Here is a 14,925-nt window from a genome sequence, read left to right on the forward strand (position 1 = left end):
ACATGAAGTGAGGCTTGAATGTCATTGGTGTCTTGCACTTTCTTCCCTAAGGGGGAGAGGTGCCATCTAGAGCAGACTTCAGACTGCTGAGGGGAGTATCATTGACATCACTTACTGTGTCCTCTAAGGGAAGGAAACAGTCTTTTTTTTTTTTTTTTAAGGTAAAGCAACTTGCTTAAAATAGACCCAGATTTTAACCAGGTCTCCTTACAAAGTCTGTGTTATTTAACACTTAGACTACAAGACCTTTTACTGTGAGTCATGTTTCTGCTAATTTTGGTTCAAACTGAGAAAAGAACAGCTATGAAGTGTTTTGATCAAAAAAAAAAAGTTTTAAATGATAACAATAGTAAAAACCAAAAAAATATGTATTGTTCTTGGTGACAATTAGCAGCAATTTCCAAGTCTCCTGTTCCCTTACCTCACAGTTCATGTTAGCACACCTTTGTTGCTTTTCCTTTTGGTATTTAATAAGAAAAGCAAACCTAAAAATCCAAAAGTTCCTCCTTTTCGAGCATAAATGAACATCAGCTTACAATGAAGTTCTTCTCATGGCTGTTTCATGGGTGTTCCAGGCAACAGGGAACCTACTCAGCTTAGCCTGTCAGTTCCAACAACTGGTGTAAGATCATCTTCTGACCATAACGAACCTGTAAGGCCTGTTGTTCCCTCCGGCTGAGTTTGGTGTACGCCGCCTCATTACTAAGTAGATGTTGCTCAGTTTTTAAGTCTGTGGCATAGGTCTGCAGGGTCAACAGAACACTGTCCCGTAGAAGCTGCCTCCATGATTCTTTGAGCTTGGGGATATTCGTGACTGTCAAGCTGTCCTCTCCCCTTCCATCTTCTCCCCATCCATCCTGGTCTTTCAACACTCTGAACTCCTTGGCAGGCATGCACAGCACCTAGGAACAACCGTAGGGTCCTTAAATTGGGATATGCTACTGGTATATTTCTGAAGTTCATGTAGAGAAGCCAACGTGTCTTGGCAGCATCCAAGTATCCTCTTCCCTTCATCCCTCCTTCCTCCTCACCTAGCCTTAGCTCTAAATACTCAATTGGCTAAAAAGGCCATTACATATTTTCTGTAAAAAAGACACATTTCTCATTTTCACCAGTAACTTTATGGATTTGTATATTTTGAGTATGTCAGCGGTCTCCCGCCATTGGCTTAGGGTGCTGCTAAACACCTTCCAATGCATCAGACGCACAGCAAAGAATCCCTTGGCCAAAATGTCAACAATACAAAAAACTTTCGCAAACCACTTTTGACACGTTCTATCAATCACAGCACCTTCTCCATACACTTCACAAACCTTATTTTGCATTTAAGTTGTTTCTACCTTTCTTGAAATACAGCATAATATGCTGAAGATGTTGCTTCTCCCATCTTCAATATTAAATGGCTGCACAAAAATTCACTCCCCCCCCCCCCATGCATGCTGATGTGAGAGCTGTCACAATACATTCTAACAAAATTGTTTCAAATGAAGTCAAAGACAACCAAGCACTAACTAGAGCCATCTGGGGGAAAAAATTGCAGCAGACTTTGGCCATCCCACTAGGCTGGCCAGCTTTCAGCATTAAATGGCAATTTTCAGCCCTTTACCTTGAGTGTGGTGGTCAGTTCCTCTGCAGTCAGCACCTCTTCCCAGCCAATCACAAAGGCTCCCTCTTCCCCTACCATCTCTAGTTGGCACAAGTAATCCCAGCGTTCGTACAACATGAGCCTTTCAGCTTCACTTTTCGTTCCTGTAGACAGAAAAGTAATAGTGTGCAGTCTCGATACCAAAGAGCTCATTTCTAAGTGTACCACCTAGTCTGCAAAAAAACCCTGCTATTTAGCAGAGCTCCTGAGGCGGGGATAGAGGCATGTCCAAGACCGAGTTCATCACTCACCCTGTAGCGCCGCTTCAAGAACTGTCACCATCTGAATGTCGGCTGTGTCATCTGTGTTGGCAGGGTATGGTTCAACAAAACCGTACATATGAATCAGCTGCCAATTAGCCATCTTCCCGTAAGTGTTGAAAATTTCATGGTCTTTTGGAATGGGCCGAGTAGCCACCATCCGAAGACAGCTCTAGAGTGGAAGGGAGAAGCTGGGACCAGGCCCTTCCCAGATCAGCCGCAGGATTCCTCCCCTTAGGAAGACCCTCCAGCAGATTTAGTTCAGTGATGGGACTGATGCTACGCTATACCCTCCAGCAGTAACTTTCCACATAATCAACAGAATCAATGGATTCGGCCCTGGCATCACAAGGCTGGCCTGCTGCGCACATGGTTCCCTGGCGTGCAGAGCAGCCAACCTCCAGCACCAGGTAAATGAGGGTAGTCAAGTTCACCAGAGGATTAGCCACAGCTTTGAAAGCTGGAGGTGTTTTGTGCTCCAACGACTTCATTGGAATATGCAAATGAATGTTTACAGGAGGAGCTAGCTTCCCTTTTCAGCACACGGAAATTGGAGCCCATTTACCAGTGGGCATAAATGGCAGGCACTCCTCTGAATCAGGCGCAGGCGTCAAGGCACAGAACAAGAAGTGGGAGGGTCCACTCACTGAGGAGTATTCTAGATTGGCATTGTGATTGGCTAAGTGGTTTAGAATGTCTGCAGCAGGCACCATCAAAGGGGGGTTGGGCTCCTTTTCATCCTCCTCTTCCTCCAGTGGTTCCTGAAAGCTACCAGAGAGAACCTGGCTAAAGCCCAGGACCGGCTGAGAGGCTGGGGCTGGGGGTTCACTGTTCTTCCCCCGCTTGTCCCTCGGTAGAGCTCTAAAGAAAAGGGTGTTTCCGAAGCTCTGCTCACTGACCTGTAGGCCATCACGAGAGCCACGAGCTGGTGGTAGAGCTCCAGGGAGCGCACCCTGGGGCAGAAAAGGTCAGGGTGGGCTTCCATGAAAGGCAGAACGATGGAATGGTACTCGCTGCGGATGTTGGCCAAATCCTTCTCCACGGCCTCAGGTACCCCCGTGCCTTGCAGCAACCGCCGGCGCTCCTCCTCGGGCCTGCAGGGGCACCCCACCAAGGTTCCTTGGCACACCCTCCCGGGACCAGCGCCTGGGAGGCAGCCCTGACCCCGGGCCAGGGCGGCTCCGGCCAGGCTACACAGCTCGGGCGCTCCCCAGCCCCTTCCACGGCTCTCACCAGAACATGGGGTGCTCCAAGCGGCCTAGCTCGGGCCAGAGCGCGAAGTAGGGGCTCCAAGGGGAGGCCGGGGCCTGCAGCTCGTGCAGCAGCGCCAGCAGCAGTGGCACCCAGCCCGACTGGCTCTCAAGTGCGCCTCGCTCTGAGGGAGACAGCAGTGAGAGCCCCGGCGCGACCCGCGAGCCCGCCTGGGTGTCCCAGCCCCGCCGGCGAGCCCACCTCGCTCCAGCAGGCCGCTGATCGAGCAGGTGTACTGCGAGAGGAGCGCGGCGCGCGGCACCGCGAACAGCAGCTCCCCGGGGTGCACGCTCTCCCGGGCCACCATGCCGTAGCCGGCCACTGTGCCCTGCCGGCTCACCGCCACCTAAGCAAGGGGCAGCAGCGGATCAGAGCTGGCCCGCGCCCGCCAGGTCTCCCGCCCCAACCCCCACTCACCTTAGGACTCAGCTCCAGCCCCACGCGCCGGCACCAGCTCAGGAAGCCGGCCACCGGGTCCGGGTCGTTGTCGTCGCCGCCGCCCGCAGGCCCGACCACCTAACACGACCGAGCTCATTGGCGGGGCTCCGCCCCGGAGCTCTCGCAGCGCGGGGGAGACAGAGGCGCGCACCGCGGAAGGGCTCTGGGTGGGGGAGGGGCAGAGAGCCTCGAGGGCCCTGCCGGAACGAGGAAGGGGAGGAGACCCCCGCGCGGGACGGACTGCGGGCGGGGCAGCGCGAGCCGCTGTGCGAAGCAGTGGGCCCCCGCCGGCCGCCCACAACTTACCCGCCGGCGCTTCGCCTGAACAGCCATGGTCGGAGGGCGCGCGGCCCAGCGCCACAGTAGAGCTGCACGGCGCTTCCGGCGTCCCTGGCCCCACCCCGAGGCGGGACTCTGGGGGGCGGAGTCTATATGGTCCCACCCGCCCCGCAGCCACGTGGGGCTCGTGTCAGAACCCAGGCGGAAGACGAGTAGGGATTTGCACCCGGTCCGATTCTTCTGCGAGTCTCGGTGTCCCCACTTGGGTTTAGAAAATGTGCGGTCGGATGCATGAAGATGTGTCCCATGCCACCTCGAGCCTGGTTCTGAGCCAGACAATAACCCTTCCCTTTGGTCTCTGACAGCTGAGACCTTGGGGTAGTGCGACTGCGGCTGGGAGCGCACCCAGGTAGGCGCCCTCCTGCCTTCTTTAAAAAAAAAATGATTGATTGCTCTCTGAACTGTAGCCCGGGGGAATGCTGAACTGCGGACTTTTTTTTTTTTTTCCTTAAAGATGGTACCTCTGACTGGCATGTTCTTAAAACTGGCCTGATTTGACAAAGGGAGGCGGTGCGGGGGGGGGGGGGAGAGGGAGGGAGGGAGAGAGAGAGAGAGGATTTTAAAGGGACTAGGACTTAATGGCAGAATTCTGCCATTATTCTACCGTATTTTGCCGTGCATAATGGCACCTTTTGCCCAAATATTTTAGGGAAAAATAAGGATGCTCATTATACATGGGTAGTACTAATTTGTTACCAATACATACAATTTCTTGTACCTTATCTGCACTTGTGTTTTGTAATTATGTTACATAAAATTCTTGTACCATACTAAAAAAAAAAGCTGAAATTCCTTATAATACAAAAAAACAAGTATCTAAATACATAAATAATTGAATTAAAAAATTAAAGCAGAAGATTTTTTCCCCTGAAAGTTTGGGCCAAAGGTGTGGGTGCGCTTTATACCTGAAAAAGTACGGTAAATCTGTATAACTTTTAAATAAACAATTCTTTTCCTTCCTACCAAACTCTGGCATGGGGAGTCTTTGGGGAGCGATCCAGCCCTTACACCTGTTTTGGAACTGCAAATGCTGGCATTCTGTAACACCGCCGTCACACTCGCTAGTACATCCGTTTTCATTGAATGCACAGCGCACAGTGGGTTTTATTTACTTGCTTTACTAGCTGACACACAGCAGGAAATCAACCTCTACTGGGTAAATGGCTGAGTAAATCAGAAGTGGTTAAACGTGGGGAAGGAAGTAGCTGCTGTTAAATTTAAGAAAATGAGGCCGTGCCCTGGTTAGGTGGCTGGGTCGGCTGGATCCTTGGTCAGGGCACATATCTAGGTTGCAGGTGTGATCCCCAGTCGGGGTGCCTGTGGAGGCGACCAGTCAATGTTTCTCTCTCTCTCAAATCAATGAGCATATTCTCAGGTGAGGATTAAAAAAAAGAGAGAGAGAGAGAGAGAGAGGCAGCGAATATACAGGTTACAGGCTTGTGTTTTGAAGTCAAACAATGCCAAGGCCAGCACCCCACTTGGCTTTCTTAGGGCAAATCCCTTCCCCTGAGGCTCAGTTTCCCCAGCTGCAGACTAAGATATTATCTATCCTGTAGATTTAATGTGAGAATGGGCAGGATCATGTATGGGACCAGAAGTGGAAACACGGAGGTGGATGGGAAAGTCTGTTCTCACTCGGCGCCTAAACCCAGGACGCACCAGCCAGCCTCGCCGGCCTGGACGCTCTCTCCTCAAAAGCCTCCCACAGTGCCCATGACATCACTTGACTCAAATTCTTCTCAGTTTCTTTATTAGTTTTCCAGCACAGTTAATGCTTTCTACGTTGACAAGGGTTTTTTATTTGCCTTACATTTTGTCATTTCTGAGTCTCATGACATTAGCCACTAGAATACACAAAATTAGGCTCTTCACTGTACAGAGAAGAAAGTAATAAACTCCATTAAAAGTTCACTTTGACCAAAGAAGAGACAACCTCCAATAGAAAACCACACACAGGAGGAACCCAATATACACACATATATATATAATGTATAGGTATTTATAGATATCTCATCTGAAAGAACACAGCAAAAAAAAGAAAAATCCAACTTGCATCGCTATCTACAATAAGAGGAATTAAGTCTACCAGCTTTTCAAATAGTCACATTCAATATTCAAAGGAAGCACGTGAGTGAATAGAACTGGGGACAGACTAACACTCCACCAGGCTCTAAAGCAGTCTAGCAATGGCTTAAGATTATAGAAGGGGGGTGGGCTATGTGCAATGTGGATGCGGGTGCCCTCCCAGCCTCAGAGCACCCCCCCACATACACCCCCCAGCCCCCCATTTTTCATAGCTTTCCCCCCCTCTCCTTTTACCTGCTGTGGGGTTTATGGCCATTGATTTAGGCTCTGAGACAAATGGCTTCTGGTTTCTGGGCCAGGAGATTCTGCCTCATAAGGTGGTGGGTGGGAAATATATGGCACAGTCCTGGGCTTTAGGTGGCAGGAGGGGGCTGGGGTGTGGGGGAGCCGGACTCCTCTGCCTGGCCCTCGCTTCGGCCAGGAACCTTCGCCTCCCACGCGAGGGTCCAGCGAGCCCTGGCCCGGGCCGCTCCAGCAGGCCGAGACGGCGGTGGGCCTGCAGAAGTCTCGTTACCCTGGGCAGTTCTAAACAAACTCTCCTTCCTCAGTGGTGAGGGAAAAGCCTGGCATAACTTTACCAGCATGTTTTTGGCGGCCTTGGCTATACTGTCCTCCATGGAACCTGGGGCAAAAAGGGGATCTATTGGGACTTTCAGCCACCTGCTGCCTGTGGCCACGTGATGGCTCCCAAAGGCAGACAATGTGAAGTTCTCGGGGGTGCACCCAGCTCTCCTCACTGGCCATCCCAGCCTTCAACCTCGGCCCCCAAGTCAGGTTCCTGTGGAGATGGAAGACCAGGAGACTTTCTGCTTCAGGGCCTTGGTTCAGAAATGAGACAGGGCCAGGAGGTGGTGGAGTGTGTGACCTGGAGGGGACAGCCTGCGGGGTTCTTGCCCTCAAGGTCCTGTTTTGTTCTCCTTGGACAGGGAAGCCACCTTCTTCTGCCCCTACCCGCCTGACCCGACAGCACCAGCAAAAACAGCGGCCTGGTAGGAGCGCCCCCTTGTGGCTACTGTGCAGATGATTGTCACCTGTGCTACATGAGAGAAGCAGATGTGCTTGGTGGAGGGGCTGGGCGGGTAGGGGCCCTGCAGAGCTCCCTGCTGCCGTCTCCTGGTTCTCCTGCCAGTGCCTGAGCTGGACCATTGCCGCCCCCCCCCCCCCGCCCCTGCTGTCCCAGCCCCATCACCTCACAACCCCATCCCACCCTCACACCTGCCTGCCAAGGGGGTCATCCCACGCTCGCTCTTTCACAGTCCAGGATATTATCCTGGATCCTGGCCAGAGAAGGGCTCAGTCTTTCCTTGCCTGTGGATCCCCCTCCTGCCCGGGCGGTGGGGAGTTGGAAGAGAGGGGTCCAAGCCGGCCAAGTCGACATTAGGGGGGCAGGGGTGGGGAACCATCTGGAGACTGCTCTGCGGTAGCATCTAAGAGACGGAGCCCCACTTCCTCCCCTTCGCCCTCACGGGAATAAATAAAAGAGAAAAGGAGCCAGTGCGGGGATGGCAGTGGGACTTCAGTGAGGGCGGGGGGCACGTGGGCGTCTTCGGGGGACCGAGGGCTTCAACAGGACACCTCCATAGTGTGGTTGACCTGGCCCAGCCCCTCGCTGCTCTCCGAGTGGGTGCAGGCCTGCGGGCGGCTGCCATCCACCGAGCTGGCGCTGGTGAGGGACGCAGTCCGAGAGCGGGCCAGGCGGGTCATGCTGGCCGAGGGCACTGTGGACAGAGGAGGGACCCGGCATGAGGGCCAGCAGGCAGGGCCAGGCACCAGCAAGCGGGAGGAGGATTCACACAAGCAAAGCGGCCAGCGAGACTCGTTCTTCCAACGGCACAAGGGACCCATCCCAAGGCCAGGGCTTTGGCGTCTGCACTGTCAAGCTGAAGGCATGCAACGCCAGTGACAGTAGGTGAGCCAAAGGGCCAGGGGCCAGGGGCCAGGGGCCGCAGGCACCAGCAGGACCCTCTCACAACAGCCGGCCAGAGATACGACCAGGACAGGGCAGGTGGGAGATGACCGGGTATCCCAGAGCCAGCGTGAGGACGGGGCATGATTTCCACAATGCCTGTCTCCATAGGATGGTGGGGCTGGGGGAGTAAGGTGACTTCGGTAAAGGAGGACAAGCTGCAGTGGCCTCAAGCTGCCCCAAACCCCGTTTCTGCCCTCATTCAGTCTCACAAGCAAGACTCAACCTTCCTGAACTCAACCGGCCATCTGTCCTGCTCAGGCATGGCCGGGCGCCCCTGCCCCAGGACGGGGCCTGGGCTGGATCTCTGCCGGGGTCTGGTTCCACCTGCCGGAGCTCTGGAAGCCACACAGCCCAGGGCAGCCTAGAAGCAAGACTGCCCTAAAGCCCAGCCAGCCTATAGCCCTAAAAACGGACAAAGCCCACGCGGCCCAGGAGCTGCGGACAAGCAGGACTCTTCGCGCTCTGCAGGTAAGCAGGACACAAGAAGGTTCCAAACCACAGCAAGGTGTGGCCTGGCTCAGCACAGCACAGAGGAAGGAGCAGGGCGGGCCTGGGGGGTGGGCTCCATGCATGGGGAGGGGCTACAGGGCTACCTGCTCCTCCACTCAGCCTTCGGTCCTTCAAGTACGCAACTGAGAGAGAAGACAGAGCCAAGGAGGGGCGGGGGTGGGGGAGACAGAACACAGTGAGGAGCACGGTCCAGCGAAGCAGGGGTGTTGAGATGGACCAGAGATAAGACCAAAGGACAGGAACGAAGGGCTGGGGGCAGGGCTAGACTCCTGCCCACCCACCAAGCAGCAGGCACAGAAGGAACCACACAGCAGAGACTGATCTCAGCCCAACCCGGGGAGCCCCAACAGCAGAGTAGGGGCGCATATCCGGTCTGCCGCCTCTCCAGCCAGGCTGCGCACTGAGGCGCTGATGTCCACATCCTACCCAGTGCCCTCGCTGTTCTGCTGGGCCTCAGTGCCCCCGGGGACAGAATGGGGAGGCCTGCACAGCTCTTGGGCTGCGGGGCACAATTTCTCCGGGGCCCCGACGGGCGATGCTCATCCCCCTGCCCTGCGGGTGTTCCTTGGGTAGTGCCGGGGCCAGCCTTGGAGCTCCTGCTGTCCCGCGTCTGGCCTGGCCTCCTTGCCCTACTTCTGCTCAGACAGGCGGAGGCCCCTGGGGCCAGAGGAGAGCTATTCCTGGATGTGCCTCCCTGCCTTCCCCCACAGGCCTGTCCCCACACCGCAGTGCAGCGCGAGCTCAAGGCTGACGACTGGGGGGGAACAACAATCCAGGGACAGGGGTTGGGGAGATGTGCACGCGTGTGAGCGTGTGTGAGTGTGTTGGGAGCTCACAAGCACAGCCTGGATCTGAGCACAAGGGAAGTTTGGAAACGGGAGAGGTGGAGAGGGGGCCAGTGCCACCCGTAGCCCTTACACTCCCAGGGTCCTCAGAACGCCACCCCAAGTTCAGCTGCCTTCAGCTCTCCTGATGCCCAGGTAAGCCCCAGGTGCCTCCCCGGTCCCCAGACTCCAAGCCCACTCTTCCGATGCACCTGTGACAAAAGCCCTTCTTAGGTGCTATCGGCCCCGCAGGGGTGGGTGGGGCAGACGACCCCTTCAGGCAGGCTTCCCCGACAGGACCCAGCCTGCGCCTGGTCCCCCAGGGCCAGGAGAGCTGGGCACAGCCTGGGCCAATGCACTTACAATGGAGGTGAGGTGGCCTGGAAGGTCTTTGTGTGTCCCCGGACGCAGAGGGAGCATGTGGTGAGAGGGACCCCGCATCAAGGTCCCCGGTACCACAGAGCTCGCCCTCCCACAGGCTGCTCAGCAGCACCCGGCAGACGCCAGCCCCACCCTGCTGCCTGCCGCCACCGGCTGGGGTGGGCTGGGCGGAGGTGTACTTACTGTAGCCCATGCCTTGCAGGAAGTACTTGAAGGCTTCAGTCAGCTTCCCTGGCTGCAGGAAGGAGGGACAGACACATGCTTGGAGTGGCTGTCTAGGACCAGGGCAAGGGGGGAGAAGGGAGGTCCCCCCAGCCCAGGCTAGGTAAGGGAAGGGAGGCTCACCTGTGTGACCTGGGGGAGCCCCCCGGAATCTGCCATCTGCAGGGGAGAGAGCGGGGTGAGCGGAGCAGGGGCTGCCCCACACCTTGCCTGGCCCTCCCACTGGGACAGGCCCGCTGACCCGACATACCGACCCGGCTGGGGCCCCACGCAGGCCCCCCACCGGGGCCAGGCTCGTGGTCCCAGGGCTGGGGAGGAGGGTCTCACCTTCAGGAAGGTTGTGGTGGTTGGGTCCAGTTTGGAGTTGCACTCAACCTGGGGATGAGCAGGCTGTTTTAGCAGAGCGAGGTGGCCCCAGCCTCTGAGCTGGGGTAGGGGTGGGGCGCAGGGGGAGCCCCTGCCCCAATTGCTGATGCAGGTTGTGTCCCCAGAGCTGGGAGGCTGTCGGTGCTGACGAGGAGTGGGGGAGGGGCAGGCCCAGGCCAGCTCCTAGACCCTGGCGGAGGCTGCACTTCCCCAGGACCTTGAACTCCACTCACAATTGCTGGGAGGGCTTGGCAGCATCAACAGGGAGCGGGGCCCAGGGAGACTGGGGCTGCTCCCTGCACCTGGAGGGCTGAGCGGGGCACTTCTGGGGCCCGGCCCTCTGTGCTGAGAGGGCCATGAATTCCCAGAGTTCCCAGGAGAGGTGACACAGAATTCCCAAACGTAATGGGTGCAAGCAACGGTCAAAGGGGACCGCTGCTGTGCTCAGGAGTCGCTGGTACTTATTTCACACTGAACGGATCCGAGTTTAGAGAAAAGACAGATCTCAGTCCCTGGGCCTGACACCGGGTCAGGGGGAGGTCCCCTGGCCTAACTCGCCTGTGGCAGGCGGTGAAGCAGGGCACGTGGTGCGGAAGGGGGCCGAGGAGCCCACCCTCAGGCCTGCCCCTGAGGCCTCCCGGAGCAGCTGGCTGGGGCCCCGACCCCCTCGCCCCTGTGCCCACCCCCAGCCAGAGCACAGCCCCTCACTCACCACCCCATCCTCCGCAGGCGCGTTGTCCCCAACCACCAGCATCACGGGGCAGCTGTGGACACAGGGGACAAGGGCTGTCTGGCCTGGGCATGCGGGGGGCAGGGGAGGCGGGGGCAGGCTGGAGGACGAGGGGACACTCACCGCAGTGTCTTGGCATTAGGCACCGTCCCAGGCCGGTTGATGTCCAGGTCTCTGCGGCTACAGGGAGAGGCGGGGCGGTCATCCAGGACTGGATGGGGGGCTGTGTGTCCCAAGCCTGACACTGCGGTATTTCAGCCCCCCCTCCCCCTACTGTGGCAATTAGGGCTCAACACCCCCGGGGCCTGGGCAGGTAAAACGGGAGACAAGAACCTGCTCTGCATCAGTGGGAACCTTCAGGGCTCCTCTCATGCATTACCTCTTCCCAGGTCCCCAACCTCATGCCCCATGGGCCCTCAAATTTGGCTCTCCCCATCCCCCCCGCCGCCCCCCGGGGCCGCTTGGGTGGGCGCAGCCTGGGCTGTGGGATTTGGCTGCTTGTTCTCCATTGTTCGCCAGCGCCCTACATGTGGCTGGTGCTTAGGAAACTTTCGCAGGAGCAAGAGAAGGGGAAGCAGGCGAGTGGGGGCCTGGCCACTTCCCTGCGGGGCAACCCCCCACAGGGGCTCAAGCCATCAGCTTTATCCAATCTCCTCCCATGTACACGTGTCAGGTTCAGGACTGCGGGGCTCAGGGCGTCCCCACATCCCCCACTGCTCCCGCCAGCAATGCCCCCGGGGGGGGGAAGGAATGGACAAGCCCTGGGACCAGAGTCAGAAGCCCTGCTCCACCTTTGCCCTTCGTGGGTGTGCCTCTGGGCAAGAAGGGACTCCTCCTGGAGGCTTAGGCTCTCTTCTCATCTACAACCTGGGGGCAGTGCGTCGGCGTCTGCCCGCCCCTCTCAGGGGCGGCTGTAGCGAGGGGTCCCCAAGAGGAGCGCCGTGTCTCGCGGTGCCGCAGAGCCCAGCCCCGCGCCCGCACCTGTTGTACATGTTCCAGAACAGCTGCAGGTTGGCCTGGTTCACCACGTTCCCGATCTGCTGCCGGTAGCTCTGCACCAGCTCCGAGTTGTTCATCAGCTCCTCCTGGGCCCGGGGACGGCGGGACAGACGGAGCACATGGATGGGGATGCAGGCTCAGTGGGGGCGGGCAGGTTTTGCCTGCTCAGAGCAGCCTTTGACCGCTCCAGGCAGGGAGGGGGGTGGAGCCCCCCCAAATGTGGGAGGCAGGACCACAGAGGGGAGGAGAGGGGAGGAGGGGGGAGGAGGGGGGGCTCCCCAGAGCCGTGGGAGGAGCCTCCCCAATCTGTCCCTTCCGATGCTCCAGCACCATGGTCTCAGCAGAGGACAGGCTGAGAAAGGTCAGGTGCCACATAACCCCCTGCCCTCCTTCTCCTGCCCCGCTGGGAAGGGCAGAAGCCCCCCAGAATCCCTGAGATGGGGCAGAACCAGGCCCTTCAGCAGCTGCCAAGGCTCCCCAAGACCACCAGCCTGGCCAGCCCTGGCGCCTGTGAGCACGGCCCCACGCCCTTACCTGGCTGAAGAGGTGAGAGAGCACCGTGTCCGGCAGAGTGCTGGTCAGGCCGGAGAGCTGCAGGCCGAGGTGGGGGTCAGTGCGAGAGCCGCCTCTCCCCACTCCCACCCCTGCCCCCGCCAGGTGGGCCACGCTCACCTTGGTGGCAGCCCAGTCAATCCAGCCTTTGCCGTTGGGGTCAATGTTCATCAGCACCAGTCCCTCCACCAGGTCGGGGAAGATAAGCTGCCGTGACAGGAAGACAGGGCTTGGGGGCCGGGGCCGAGACGGGTTGCGGGAGCCCCAAACTTCCCACCAACTGAACAGGCTGTAAAATTCTGGCCCAGTCTCACAGGTAGGCCCAACGGGCCACAGCTGGGAGCCTGGGTGGGCTCCACTTCCAGCTGCCCTCACTCATTCTGCCCAGCTGGAACCTTCCAAAATTCTTTGGTTTATTTTGAATCTATGCCTATATCACTATTTTTATGCCTACATTACTTCACCCATTTTAGTGTGTCTTTAGAGATGCTGCTGTTGTAAAACTGAGGATTAAATGTTTTTAACAGAACATTTTGTACACTGGCTAGTGTGGCTCAGTGGATTGAGTGCTGGCCTGCAAACCAAAGGGATGCAGGTTCAATTCCCAGTCAGGGCACATGCCTGGGTTTGAGCCAGGTCTCCAGTAGGGGGCGTGCAAGAGATAACCACACACTGATGTTGTTCTCCCTCTTTCTCCCTCCTTTCCCTCTCTTTAAAGATAAATAAATAAAATCTCTAAAAAACTAAAATTCAAAAAAAAAGAGAACATTTTGTTTCTTTGCTTTTCATAGACAAGGAAGCCCTAGTGGCGTTAATCATGTGAAAGCCAAAGCCTGCTTAGTTAGACCTGGTAAAAGGGACCCACGTTTTCTGTTCAGCTTTTTGCCCAAGTTCGGGGGGTGGGATACCGACAACGCTCACGTCATGCCACGGTTGGGGTGGCAGGAAACGGTCTACAGTTAACAAGATGGTTCAGCATTGAAACTGGAACTAGAGTTGAAAATTCTTGGTCATTTCTTTTGGAGAAAGAAATAATATGAATACTGAATGTTACGTTTTTGGTCTTAGGAACGAAAAGCATGTGGCTCCTACCCGACATGGTGTTTCATTAAACCATGCAAACCGAACAGTAGTGTAGTGTTTGGTTTCAACATGACTGTTTAAATATTACCCTAATTAGTGAATGAGTGATTAGGATAATCCTTATTTTGTGGCTGGAGCAATTAGTTGTATAGTTTGCTGCTAATAGAAATTTTGCCTTCAGATCATACTTAAGCAAGTTATAGTTAATAGTCTTTTGAGGAAATGTATGGAAAAAGTAACCTTTTTAAAAAGAAGTCCATTTCCTTGGAGACAAAAAGGAAAAAAAGGCTCTAAATAATAGGAAGTGGGGAGAAGAGAAGGAGAAGGAAGAGCGAGCAGGGAAGCGCCCGTGGCTGAAGAATGGCCGCAGGAAGCCCAGCCCTGGGCAGGGAGGGGGCAGGGCAGGGAGCTCACCGCAAACTTGGCCAGCACATAGGCTCCGGCTCCCACCCCGATGCCGATCACATACTTGAACCTGGCGGACAGCACAGCTGGTCAGTCTAGGGCCAGGGACGCCACTTCCCATAAATGGCACCCGCGCAGGCCCCACCCACAGCCCTTGGGCCTCCGCCAGAGCCTGAGGTTGGGGCGGGCAGCCCTGGGCCCCGTGCACAGGGACGGGGCAGGCGGGCACTCACCCGAAGTGCTGCACCACGCTGGGGAGCATGGCGGCCAGCTGCTCCATGGAGGGGTACTGGTACCTGCAGGCAGGCAGGAGGTCAGGCCCGGGGTGGCCTGGGGCGCAGGGCTGGGGAAAGTCAGGGGGGGCTGCGGGGAACCTACCCCTGAGGAAACTGGGACGCCCCCACCTGCTGGCCGGGGGCATCCACGTGGCACACCACGAAGTGCTTGGTGATCTCCTGCATGTCCTCGAAGTTGAAGAAGGTGTTGAAGCACAGCTTGTCTGCAAAAACACGCCTGTCGCTGAGCAGAGGGCTGGGAGGCCCTGGCTCTGCGGGCGAGGGGGAGGCAGAGGTGATCGGCCTCATGGTCCAGTGGGGAAACCAAGGCCCACGGGGCTGAGGACACAGCTGAGTGTGGTCGGGGCCCCATAGGGCCCTGGGTGGAGGGCGGGGAGGCCTCACTGTCCTGGCGGATTCGGGGCAGGGAAAGGCTGGGTGAGGCTGGGAGCACTTACGGTTGAGGCCCACGTCATGGTAGGTGAGGATAGCCGGGCGGTTCCCCTTGGGGGAGCCCCGGATCACCACGTGCAGGAGGCCATACGGAGTCTCAATGTCATGTTCCTAGAGGGGAGAGACAGGGCTGGGCAC

At 57.0% G+C, this 14,925-nt stretch overlaps 2 protein-coding genes across 6 annotated transcripts in view; both read right to left on the reverse strand.

Moving 5' to 3' along the window:
- Positions 1-247: 247 nt before the first annotated feature.
- Positions 248-3,986, reverse strand: SETD6 (SET domain containing 6, protein lysine methyltransferase). The gene is made up of 9 exons (XM_054579084.1): positions 3,901-3,986; positions 3,574-3,672; positions 3,358-3,502; positions 3,139-3,280; positions 2,805-2,999; positions 2,553-2,673; positions 1,897-2,077; positions 1,607-1,749; positions 248-902 (listed from the first exon to the last, which is right to left on the reverse strand). Exons 1-9 carry the CDS (start codon positions 3,925-3,927, stop codon positions 597-599), a joined length of 1,359 nt encoding a protein of 452 aa, XP_054435059.1. The 5' UTR covers positions 3,928-3,986; the 3' UTR covers positions 248-596.
- Positions 3,987-7,215: 3,229 nt separating this feature from the next.
- Positions 7,216-14,925, reverse strand: part of NDRG4 (NDRG family member 4) — a 30,863-nt gene continuing 23,153 nt past the window's right edge. For 3 of the 5 annotated variants that reach the window (XM_054579380.1, XM_054579379.1, XM_054579377.1), the window contains 14 exons: positions 14,793-14,898; positions 14,438-14,558; positions 14,293-14,355; positions 14,069-14,129; positions 12,692-12,778; positions 12,554-12,610; positions 12,002-12,105; positions 11,144-11,200; positions 11,003-11,054; positions 10,252-10,299; positions 10,048-10,083; positions 9,886-9,937; positions 8,581-8,619; positions 7,216-7,736 (listed from right to left, as the gene is read on the reverse strand). In XM_054579380.1, coding sequence (XP_054435355.1) covers positions 7,582-7,736; positions 8,581-8,619; positions 9,886-9,937; positions 10,048-10,083; positions 10,252-10,299; positions 11,003-11,054; positions 11,144-11,200; positions 12,002-12,105; positions 12,554-12,610; positions 12,692-12,778; positions 14,069-14,129; positions 14,293-14,355; positions 14,438-14,558; positions 14,793-14,898 — 1,038 coding nt within the window. In that variant the 3' untranslated portion in view covers positions 7,216-7,581. The remainder of the gene's footprint in view (positions 7,737-8,580; positions 8,620-9,885; positions 9,938-10,047; positions 10,084-10,251; positions 10,300-11,002; positions 11,055-11,143; positions 11,201-12,001; positions 12,106-12,553; positions 12,611-12,691; positions 12,779-14,068; positions 14,130-14,292; positions 14,356-14,437; positions 14,559-14,792; positions 14,899-14,925) is intronic. The other 2 variants (XM_054579376.1, XM_054579378.1) reach the window with 1 other exon arrangement.

The sequence above is a fragment of the Pteronotus mesoamericanus genome, unplaced genomic scaffold (genome assembly GCF_021234165.1).
Source record: "Pteronotus mesoamericanus isolate MK-2021 breed Mesoamerican mustached bat unplaced genomic scaffold, CSHL_Meso_final contig_52, whole genome shotgun sequence".
Taxonomy (NCBI): Eukaryota; Metazoa; Chordata; class Mammalia; order Chiroptera; family Mormoopidae; genus Pteronotus; species Pteronotus mesoamericanus.

What these genes read in the sequence shown, in the direction of transcription:
- SETD6 (XM_054579084.1), bottom strand. Translation starts at nt 3,927, where the DNA reads ATGGCTGTTCAGGCGAAGCGCCGGCGG. An exon ending in TTCAGGCGAAGCGCCGGCGG is followed by an intron (nt 3,673 to 3,900) that starts GTAAGTTGTGGG and finishes CGGTCGTGTTAG; the next exon opens with GTGGTCGGGCCTGCGGGCGG. An exon ending in CCAATCTAGAATACTCCTCA is followed by an intron (nt 2,078 to 2,552) that starts GTGAGTGGACCC and finishes CTTCCACTCTAG; the next exon opens with AGCTGTCTTCGGATGGTGGC.